We start from the raw sequence: 11001 nt of genomic DNA on the forward strand, positions 1-11001 counted from the left end.
GGACAGGCCGGGGCCAGGCTGCCCGCAGAGCAGCAGGTGGTGGAGACATGGGTGTGTGTTCAGAGCCTGGTGCCCAGAGCGTGCGAGGCAGCGGCTGTGGGGAGCCTGGTCCCGGCTCGGACAGCTCTGCCTGTGTCGTGCCTGGCCACACGGTAAACCCCCGTGTCCCTGTGCGCACCAGGAGGGTTGGCACCCGCCGCCAGCTGTTGGAGAGCGGAGCCCACACCCCACAGCTCTCTCTGCCCTCACCCCCGGGGCCTGGCACGGGCCTGGCAGCCGCCCTGAAGGTGGCTTCGTGCCGGTGAGCCCTGGCCGCCAGAGGCACGTGATGGGCTCCAGGGGGAGGTGGGAAGGGCCGGGGGAGAGTCTCGGTGGCCTCTCTCCCTGGAATGTGGGCCCCGTGCCCCCGCCACACACACACCTCTAGGAAGTGCCCTGATTGCGTCTGCTCCTCTCAGCAGCTGACTCAACCCTGCGGGAGCAGACGAGGCAGCCACTCTGTGGGGCCGCGGTTCACCCTGGGGAACTGCCCGTCCCTGCCACATGGGGTCCTGGGACTCAGCCCACAGGGAGGGCAGGACTCAAATCGGGCTGACCACTCCGAGCCCGGCCAGCTGGGCTCCCTCCTGGCTCTCCTGGAGGGCTCCCGGCCCAGCCCAGGCAGGGGCCTGGCATGCGACAACGGCATGTGTCCCGTGGGCCAGCCTCGCTTGTTAGCGGGGACAGGTCAGTCTAACGCGGGAGGCACCTTGGGTGGACCCGTGGTAACCGCTGTGTGGAAGGAGCCAGGCCAGGCGTGGGCCCAAGCTGGGCGGGGGGGAGGCTCGCATTCGGTCCCTGTTCCCCGCTGCTGCCGGTCACAGCCCGTCACTGCCGGCACCACGGCAGCCAGGCCCCGGGCAGCTGGTCCTTGTCACGCGGCGGCTGAGCACCCAGGCGTGCTGCCTGTGGCGGGCCTGCCCTCGCCCCGCGCTTGGTGCCCAGAGCGTGCGAGGCAGCGGCTGTGGGGAGCTGAGACAGGCTGTGCCCCCCCCCCCCCCCCCCACAGAGCTGAGGAAGCAGGTGGAGAGCGCGGAGCTGAGGAACCAGCGGCTGAAGGAGGTGTTCCAGGCCAAGGTGCAGGAGTTCCGCAAGGTCTGCTACACGCTCACCGGCTACCAGGTGGACATCACGCGCGAGAGCCAGTACCGGCTGACCTCCATGTACGCCGAGCGCCAGGACGACTGCCTGGTCTTCAAGGTGGGCCTGGGCAGGGGGCTCCACGCCGAGCTGGGGGGCACTTCTGGTTACGGGGGGCCTCCATGCTGAGCTGGGGGACACCTCTGGTTGGTGGGGGGCTGCGCGCTGGTGACGGGAGGTCTGAGCGCTCCTGCACAGCTGCGGCAGCACACGGCTCCGGTCCTGGCTGTCATCTCTGGAGGGCAGCTGGGCCCCTCGTTGGGCGACACCTTCCTCTGTGACTGCCGTCCGGTCCCTGACAGGCTGGGGTGTCCAATGCCGGCAGTGCCCACGGGGCTGAGGTGACTGGGAGAGCAGGGAGGGGCCCTTGCCGCCTGGCATGCAGCTGGATCCCCGGGCGCTGCCTGTCACGAGCAGCCAGGGCTGGGACCCGGCCGACAGGAGGGCGCAGACGCCTCGGCCATGTCTGCCGGCCACGCTTGTCAGCAGGCGGCACGGGAGCCGGGACTCGTGGCCGCGAGCACCAGGTCCTGCACGTGCTGGTCCCTGCGAGGTGGGCAGCCCGTGGGGCCGGCAGCCCGGGGGGGCGGTGGGCAGCCCGTGGGGCCGGCAGCCCGGGGGGGCGGTGGGCAGCCCGTGGGGCCGGCAGCCCGGGGGGGCGGTGGGCAGCCCGTGGGGCCGGCAGCCCGGGGGGGTGGTGGGCAGCCCGTGGGGTGGGGAACCGGAGCGCATACCGTTTCCTGTCCGGGGTCTCCTGGAGGGTACAGCAGGTGGTCTGTGACGTGTGGGCCAGGGCCCCCGTATGTGTCCCAGGAATCCCCGGTGCCCTCCCGAGGGCACAGCGTCCCGACGTCCTCCCTCAGCGGGAGAGGGCCGGTCTGAGAGGACCACCGCTGCAGGTGGGGCAGGGAGGCCCCTTCCCGCCTGTTCTGAGACCCCGCGTTGGGTCTGCGGTTCGAGGCGTGTGGGCAGCGGGAGAGGCCTGCCTGCTGTCCGAGCCGACACCACCTGAGCGCCGGGTTCTGAGCAGCTAGAAAGCCTGTGGGAAGTAACTAGTGCGCGGAGCGACCCCGGAGTCCTCGTAGCCCCGTCCTGCGCCGTGGGCCTGTGGCATCCGCTGGCGGCCCCGTCGTGTCCCCTGCTCAGCCCCCAGCTCACATGCGCATCCCGCCGCGATCTGCCGCTCTGCCCTGCCTCCGGCTTGACTGCGGGCGGCATCAGGAGCGTTTTCGCGGTCACACGTCCCTCCCGTCGGACGTGTGGGTGCGGGAAGTGCTCTTTGTGGTTGGGCCGTGGTCCATTCCGTGAGTCCCTGTGGCCTGACGTTGAGCTAGTCTCTCTGTTTTCATTCACTGAGCTGTCGCTCACCATCGTCAGCCCCGCCACTGGTCGCCCCCCGAGGTTCCCTCGGCATCGCCGCCCGCGTCTGGAGACCAGGTTCCCGGAGACGGGCCACTGTCCCCCCAGGTGCTGGGTCCGGGCACGGCCGTTCTCGAGCTCAGCCCTGAGGGCTGGGGAGCTTGAGAACCTACTGTCGCATCGCGGTTCGTCCTGCTCACGCCTACGAGCCACAGCCGAGCGCTCGCTCTGCGGCCCCCCGACCAGCAGACGGCCGCGCCCCCAGTTAGAAGGCCCTCGACACCTCCTTGTTTCCGGGAGAGCGTGGCCCAGAGGCCCACGTGGATCCCTCCCCTCGCTCCGGCTCTGTCCCTGAGCCACTGTCTGCCCTCCTGCCCCTCAGCTCCAGCGCCCAGATGAGGTGCCCGTGCGAGGGACAGGCCCGAGCCCGCTTCCCGTGGCCAAAGGGCGAGCAGGAGGCCGAGCCTGAGGGACCGTGACTGCCGAGGGCGAGGCCTCCAAGTTCCCCGAGAGCCGGGCAAGGCCGGGTCAGTGGGTGCGGGCGGTGGGCTCCCAGGAAGCCACGGGGCCACCAACCTTCCCTTTGTCCTTGGTGCGTGGTCTGTCCCTTGAGCTGATGTAAGAGCCGTGTGTTTGTCCTGCTGAGGGCCCTCCAGCTGCTTGGATGTGGGTTTACAGTCGTCAGATTCGGAAAGCTGGTCTCGTTTCTTTACCGTTTCTGTTCTTCCCGTCTTTACTGGGACTCCTCGGTGTTTTCCTGTCAGTCACGGTGGTCTGGTTGTGCGTGTGTGTGTGTGTGTGTGTGTGTGTGTGTGTGTGTGTGTGTGAGAGAGAGAGGGAGGGAGGGAGGGATCTCTTTCCGAGTCGGTTGGAGTCTCTGTGGCCGTGTCTAAGTTGTGGCCGTGTCTAAGTTGGTGGCGAGTCTGATCTGCTTCATCTCACCCAGGGAATGTCGCTCCCGATCCTGTGTTTTCGTGTCTAGAAGTCGTTTGGTTCATTTGCCTCTTAATCTCCCCTCACTTTAGTTCCCTGTCTGTGTAACAAGTTCCTGTGAAACTTAACATCCCGGAACAGTCGGGTCACCGCCCACAGTTCCTGAAAGGCTGGGATCCTGGGGCCCTTTCGGGGGGGCCACTGGGTGGGGGTTCTGCCCGGGTCTTCCCGCGAGGCTGGGCCACAGGGCCGTCTCCTGCCCTGTGATGAGGTCACAGGACCTGCTCAGGCACTCGGTGCTCGTGGCCGAAAGCTTGGCTTCCTCACTGTGTGGGCCTCCGTGGGGCTGCTTGAGCCTCCTCACAGCATGGCGGCTGGCCGAGGGGGACCTGGGCTCTCTCCTTCCCGCCCCCCACCGTCCCCGGGAAGGAGAGAGCCCAGGTCCCCCTCGGCCGCCCAGCTGCCACCCGCCCTGCAGAGCCCCCAACCCAGCCCTGCAGGATAGAGGCCCTTGGCGGGGTGGGGTCACCCTGCTGGCTGCCGAGGGTCCGGCGCTGGTCTCCCTGCCCAGGCCTCTGTGCCAACGCACAGGTGGGGTCAGAGATGCTCGCGCCCCCCCCCCCCCAAGGTGCCTCTCGCGGTTACGCTGACTGTGCCATCTGCTCGCGCCCTTTCTCTTCTGAGAGAAGCGCCCCTCTGGGCAGTGCTGCTGGGCCACCCGGCCCAGCCACGGGGCCGCCAGCACCTCACACCGCTCCACACTGGCCTGCGAGCTTGGCTCTGCCTGTGCCAACTCGGAGGTCTGCTTGCCCCACGCGGAAGGCACCGCGGGGCCCAGGGCTCTCGCTGCCCAGCCCCAGGCCGTCCGAGGTTCGTGGACACTCCGGGGCCGCCAGTCGCGGCTGACTGCGCAGGCGCCATTAGCTCACGTGGCAGAGGCTGGTCTGCACGCCGGGCCCCTCCCCACGGGCACTTTTGTAAACAATATTGATGCCGTTTTTTCCAGGGAGACTGGAGGGGCAGGGGGGAGCGGGGTGTCCTGAGCCTCCAGCCCTGAGCTGCCATGTGGGCACCACGAGTGGGCCGGGCTCTGGTCTCCGCCCGGGACTCCAGCTCCCACACAGGGCAGGAGGGGCTCACCGAGCCGCGGGCAGGCCCCTCTGCCGGCTCGGCCCACCCAGGCCTACGGCTCAGCGCCACATTTGTTTCTGTTGAATTTGTGGTGCCATCTGCCCTTCAGAGGAGCTCAGAGCTGAGGGGCTGTGGCGGCCCCTGGGGGGCGTGGGGCCATGGGTGACAGGAGGCCCCTGGGGGGGTTGGGGGTGGGGGTGACAGGATGCCCCAGCAGGCGAGGGTGAGAAAGCCGCGACACTAATGCGACACCTCAGGCAGCTCTTAGATTCCCTCTGACACAGGCGCCCAGCGCTGTTGCGCCTCCCGCCCTCAGTGTAATTACCTGTAAATTATATCCCGTCACTGGCCACGCCATGGGCCGGCCCTCAGCACCCGTGCGAGGTCTGGGCTCTCGCCCGTCCAGCCCCTCGGAGTTCCGGGTGGCCTGGGTTTGCCTGGGTTCGTAGTGTCTCCCCGCTTGGCCCTCGGGCCCAGGGGACACGTTGACATCCACGCCAGCACCTGCAAGGAGCACAGCCAGGCGCTCGTTCCCCTGCCTGCGGCTGCAGGAGAGTGTCCAGCAGACTGGCAGCTGGGCCACTGCGGCACCACCACCCCCACTCCCCCAGGTCTGCCCGGGTCCACCCGCCCCACTCCCCCAGGTCTGCCCGGGTCCACCCCCCCACTCCCCCAGGTCTGCCCGGGTCCACCCGCCCCACTCCCCCAGGTCTGCCCGGGTCCACCCGCCCACTCCCCCAGGTCTGCCCGGCACCACCCGGGCCGCACCCCCTCAGGTGGGTCTGCTCTGTTCCTGTGCATCCTCGTCTCCCCAGCACTGCTCCGGCCGCCCAGGGCCTCAGCTAGGCCTCCGGCCTCTCCTCCCAGGTCATCAAGGCCCACAGGTCTCATGAAATGCATGGGCTCTCCCCAGGCCACTCATCGCCAGCCTACAGGGGCTGATGCTGTATCTGAACCCTGACCCCTGACCCTCATTTGGCCATAGCAGGCATGAGTCATGTCCATGGAGGGAGGACAGCCCCTGCCTTGTGTCATGTCGTGGGAAGAGCGCCCAGCACATTGCTGCCTCCCATTCGGGGCCTCTGCTGGGAGCCCGCCCCACCCCACCCGCGTCTCCCTTCCCCGCTCATAGGTAGCTGCTCCCCAGGGTCCCGCGGTCGATTAAACCCGGTGTCGGGAGCCTGTGCCGACCGGCTTGGTTCCGCCAGGCCGGCCAGTGCCCCTGGAACTGTCTGCCCTGTGAGGCCGCTGGCCTGGCATCTAGGAGACAGACAGCCTCCGGTGCAGGGCAGCCGGAGTCAGGAGACCCGGGCGGGTCCCAGTGGGGGCGGGACAGGTGCGCAGCGGGGAGAGCTCGTGGTTGACTCAGCAGGAGGACCCGGGACAGATGCCTCCCAGTGGGCACTCGCTGCCCTGAGCCAGAGTCCGCCTGCTCACGGGTCCGGGCGGTGAGTTTCTGGTGTGTGGACTCCAGGACAACTGGCTGAGTGGGCGAGGGCGGCTCCTCGGCCAAAGGCACAGCCCCGCGGGATCAGGCGCGTTGGAGAGCACAAGGCGGCCTGAGCCTCACAGAAGCCAGTCGCTGGGGGTGAATAGTGGGGCGCCCGACCCCCAATCCCTGCACGCCGCGCCCAGGCAGTGGGTCTGTGTCCCGCGAGTCAGCCACGGGGCCCTGTGCGCCCTCCTGCGTGAGATGGGCCTGGCCCCCCCTCCGTCGTCTTGCCTCCGGCCCTGGAGGCAGGTTTCCGCGTCAGCACAGGCGCCGCTCTGGGTGGGAGACGGCACGCCACCCGTGGCCCCAGTTCCTTCCTCCAAGGGGCCCCGGGCTTCTCTCCAGGGAGACAGTCCCTGCAAACCTGCCACTCAGCAGCCGTTCCCACCCCATCTCCGCCCGCACGTCCGAGGAGAGCCCCATGGGAGCCTTGCTCTGGAGCGAGGCCTTCTCATTGCGTCTTAGACTAGAACTGCAGTAACGGACGCTGACGGTGCTGACCAACGATGTTGGAGGCAGCGGCAGCCTCAGTCCCATCCCCCACTGGCGGGCAGCCCTCGGTGCCCGGGACCTGCCAGGTGCCCCGCTGTGCGGCCAGCTCTGCTGGGTGCGACCATCGAAGAACCTCCAGGGGAGGCCACGCCCACCCGAGGCTCGCAGCGAGGCCAGCACACCTGCCGTCAGGGCCTCGAGTTGTTACGGGGGGTCCTGGGGGTCCCGAGAGGAGGGGCCGGGCTGTCCGGAGGTCCAGGCGCTCGGGCACTGGGGAGCCGGGTTCCGGAATCTCAGCAGACCTGCCAGGAGCTTGGCTGGGCCGGGCCCAGCTGACTCCCTTCCCTGTGTGGCTTCCACACGCAGAAGCCGCCTGCCCCCTCCTCTTCCCGCGTGAGAGCGAGAGCGCAGCTGCCCGGGCCGGGGCCCCAGGCGGTGGGCGGTGACAGGCAGCGCCCGCCCTCCCAGGCAGCAGGAGGACAGGCCCGGGGTCCGAGGGGTGCGGCCGGCCCGGGGTCCGAGGGGTGCGGCCGGCCCGGGGTCCGAGGGGTGGGGCCGGCCCGGGGTCCGAGGGGTGCGGCCGGCCCGGGGTCCGAGGGGTGCGGCCGGCCCGGGGTCCGAGGGGTGCGGCCAGTGTCTGGGCCCGCAGGCATCGCAGCGTTGCTCAGAGCACGGCGTCCCGTCAGCGTTCCTCCCGCAGCCGACACGCTTCCTGGGCAATCGGCTCTTTAAAACCTGCTCCTGGCGTTAAGGAGCAGCCCAGCTGGAGCGATGTGCCGGGCACCCGGGCAGCGGCGGCGGGCGTGGGAGCGCGGAGCGCGCCTGGCAGACGGATGGCCAGTGCGGTGGCACGTTGTGTGAGTCAGTGCCACGGCCACAGCTTGTGGGGGTGCAGCCCCACAGGGTGGGGAGCTTGGATCATGGGTCGCCTCGATTTGGGCTGGGTGGGCAGTGAGCCCTGGGCACCTGCCACCCCACACCTGCCCCAGCCCAGCCCCCAGTTCCCTCTGCCTCGCTCCCCGCAGCTGCACGGGGCGCTCAGATGGCGCCGGGGCCGGGCCACCGCCGCTGCTCAGACAGCGAGGGGACCTGATCGTCACAACGCAGGTCAGGGCCCTGCAGCCCCGGGAGGGGCGCCCAGCCGCTGGGTTTAAGTCCAGCACCTCGGGGGGGTGGGGCTGCCCCCCAGCCTGTGCGGTGCCCCCCCACACCCCCAGCGGAGGAGAGCCGGCCCCTCTGACGTTTAGGGGAAATTCAGAGCGAGAGCAGAAGGCAGAAATGAAAGGATTTTCTTGGGAAAAGGTCAGAGTGGTTTCCCTCAGTTCTGTTCAGAAATGGTTTGTGTTGGATGTGACGAGGCGAAATGCATGAACAGGCAGCGGAACAGAGCCGCTCCCCGAGGGGCTGCACGGGGAGACAGCACGGGGAGCCCCCGGAGCCCCCCTCCTGACAGGACTTCCCATGGAGGGGAGGTGGGGTCGGAGGTCAGTGGACGGGCGCCGGGCCTGGCGTCTCTGAGGGGCCTCCCCAGTTCCCAGGGGCTGCTCAGGGAGCTCTGCACCCGCAGGGCGAGGACTGGGCCTGAGCCTGGGCTGGGGTCCCCGAGCAGGTGGCCTGCCTGGCGCTCACACTTCGCGGCCCCTCGTCGCCTGGTTGGAGCTGATTCCAGACACGTGGGTGAGACCCCCACTGGGCCGGCCCCCTGCCTGTAGGGAGGCCTCCGGGCTCAGCGGCTGAGGCCGCCCGCCCCACCCGGCCCAGAGGACGCTCCGGGGAGGCTGGGAAGGCAGCCGTGGCCGCCCCTCGCCTGTCCCGTGCGGGGAGCGGAGGCCGCCGAGCTCACCGCGCCCTGCCCTGTCTCCGCCCGCCCCGCAGGCCACGGGACCCGCGGGCACCGGGATGCAGCTGCTGGAGACGGAGTTCTCGCGGACGGTGCCCGAGCTCATCGAGCTGCACCTGCTGCGCCAGGACAGCATCCCCGCCTTCCTCAGCGCCCTCACCCTCGACCTCTTCAGCCGCCAGACCCTGGCCTAGGGCGCCCGCCTGCCGCCCAGTCCTGCTCGCCGCCGCCGGCTCTGAGTTGGGAGGGGGCCGTGCAGGAGCCCCGAGGCTGGTGGGGCCACCCCACCCACTGCACCCCAGGGCCGCCGCTGCCCCGACAGACGGGCGGACATGATGGGGCTGAGCCCCCAGAGGACACAGCGTGGCCCCGCCCAGCAGGGAAGCTGCGCTGGGAGCGCCTCCCTGAGCCCAGCCCGCCCTGCAGGGAGGCCCCTCCCCCGTGTCCCAGCACCCGCTCAGCCCCCACCCGCTGCAGCCCGGCAGGGGGCCTGTGGCCGCCACCCGGGGGCCGGGCTCCTGTGAAATAAAGTTTCTCCTTGGCCTCCCGCCTGCTCACTGTGTGTCTGCCCCGCGCTGCCCGGCCCAGCCGGGGAGACGTCTGACACCTGCCTGGCCCCTGAGGTTCCCCCCGTGACCCTCACCCCCACCTCGGGCACTGCAGAGGGCTGACTGGGCCTCTCAGAGGCCGGGCGTCCCCCCAAAATCCCAGGCATCGTGAAGAGGCCATTGGCCCCAGACCGGCCTTCCTCCCTCGTGCTCACAGCTCTAGCTGAGGGGGGGCTGGCCGCCGGGGAGCGTGGGAGGTGGACCGCAGCCCAGTGGGCACGCAGCCACCACGCCTGTCAGCCGCTGTGCCCAGCGGCTCTTGGATCACAGGGAGCCACTGCCCCAGCCCAGCAGGGGTGGCAGCAGCCACGGGGCCTCCCCCACCGGCTCTGCCACGCGTGGGCCGGAGGCTCTGCCCCGGGGCTGCTGCCACCTGGAGCCTAGGAACCTGGCGGAGTGTGACCAGCGAGCCGATGCGTCCCCTGCAGGTGTGGACCTGGGAGGCTCGGCCTGCGCCCTCATCCCCTGCCCCCTGCACCCCAGCCCCCCAGCAGAGCTGATGGAGAACCCATGCACTCAGGCCGCTCGGCCCCAGCTCAGCCTGACGTGTCTGCGCTCCGTCTCCTCACTGGACGGTGGTCCTGGAGATGCTCCACACGCGGCGTTTCGGTGCGTCTGTCATTTCCAAACACTCGGCAAGTGTCATCGCCCTGCGGGGTGCTCCGTGGATAGAGCGTCAGCTGCTGACTGAAGGGTCCCGGGTTCGATTCCGGTCGGGGCACATGCAGGGATTGTGGGCTCGATCCCCCGTGAGGGGCGTGCAGGAGGCAGCCGGTCCATGATTCTCTGTCATTGATGTTTCTCTCTCTCCCACCCCCTCCCTTCCTCTCTGAAATAATAAAATATATTTTTTTCATCTTTAAGAAACGTCTTGTTTGTGAGCCTCTCCCCGTGGCCTGGGCCTTGTTTCCCGGCCTTTTCCAGGGAGCAGCAGGTTTGGTCTGTGTTCTAATTGGTGGTATTTCCCAGAACGGGACTCCTCGGTGCGCCTTGAGCGGGCGGGGCCCAGCCCCACGCACCGTGGCCCCCGCGGGAGTGGCCCCCGACTCTCGCCCGCCCTCTGCTGTGAGCTGAACTGTGTCCCCAAATCCGAGCCCTGAAGCCCTCGCCCCCAGCACCCCAGCAAGTGACTGTGTTTGGAGTCAGGATCTTTAAAGAGGTGACTGAGCTACACGTGAGGTCACGTGGGGGTCCTTGGTCCCCTAGGCCCAGTGTCCTTCGGGGAGAAGGACGCAGACACAGGACGGCACGTGAGGACGCGGGAGGAGCCGGTCTGCACGCCGAGGAGAAGGGCCGCGGGGAGCCGGGCCTCGGGTTCCCGCCCCAGGACCTGAGAGCGCGTCTGTCGGTTAAGACGCCGCCAGGACCTTCGCACTGGCCGCCCAGCTGACACCTCGCACCCCTGGGTCCCGCCCCACCCCGCCCTGTTCCCGGGGGCACCATCGCGCCCGCGGCTCCTTCCTGTGCATTTCAGTCACGTGCACAGCGAGCGGCAGACGTTCCCTTCTCCGTGTCTTCCCGCTGGCGCCCACAGCGCATCCTGCCAACGACACGCACACAGTGTATGACATGAAATGGTGGGTCCACACGCCACAGGCAGAGACACGGGTGAAATGAGTTTAACAGGTTTCTTGAGCCCAACACATCCAGAGCCCAGTCCACACGTCAACACAGACAGCTGCCCGCCTCCCCCCCCCCCCCACTCCCACCCTCCTCAGCTGGGAGCCTCGCAGTCCAGGGTCTGGTTTGGTTACCGTCACGTCACCGTCACGTCACCGTCAGACTGTCTCCCGAGTCCGTGGAGACGGTGGCAGAGCCAGGAGGGCCCCGCCCCTCTGCTTCCCCCACCGAGTTAGGCCCAGGAAGCTGCACTGGCCGATGGGGGGCCGGGAGGGGGGGCTCGCTCAGTGCTGGCTCTGCCCAACCACCGGGTGCACTGAGCCTCAGTGTCCGCATCTGGAAAATGG

The 11001-nt window shown here is 69.0% G+C and overlaps 1 protein-coding gene across 1 annotated transcript in view; it reads left to right on the forward strand.

The window, feature by feature from the left end:
* MAD1L1 (mitotic arrest deficient 1 like 1) overlaps nt 1-8970 on the forward strand; it is a 148170-nt gene extending 139200 nt beyond the window's left edge. Inside the window, exons 17-18 of the mRNA XM_054718261.1 lie at nt 1049-1239; nt 8462-8970. Coding sequence (XP_054574236.1) covers nt 1049-1239; nt 8462-8620 — 350 coding nt within the window. The 3' untranslated portion in view covers nt 8621-8970. The remainder of the gene's footprint in view (nt 1-1048; nt 1240-8461) is intronic.
* Nucleotides 8971-11001: the final 2031 nt, after the last annotated feature.

The sequence above is a fragment of the Eptesicus fuscus genome, chromosome 6 (genome assembly GCF_027574615.1).
Source record: "Eptesicus fuscus isolate TK198812 chromosome 6, DD_ASM_mEF_20220401, whole genome shotgun sequence".
In the NCBI taxonomy this organism is placed as follows: domain Eukaryota; kingdom Metazoa; phylum Chordata; class Mammalia; order Chiroptera; family Vespertilionidae; genus Eptesicus; species Eptesicus fuscus.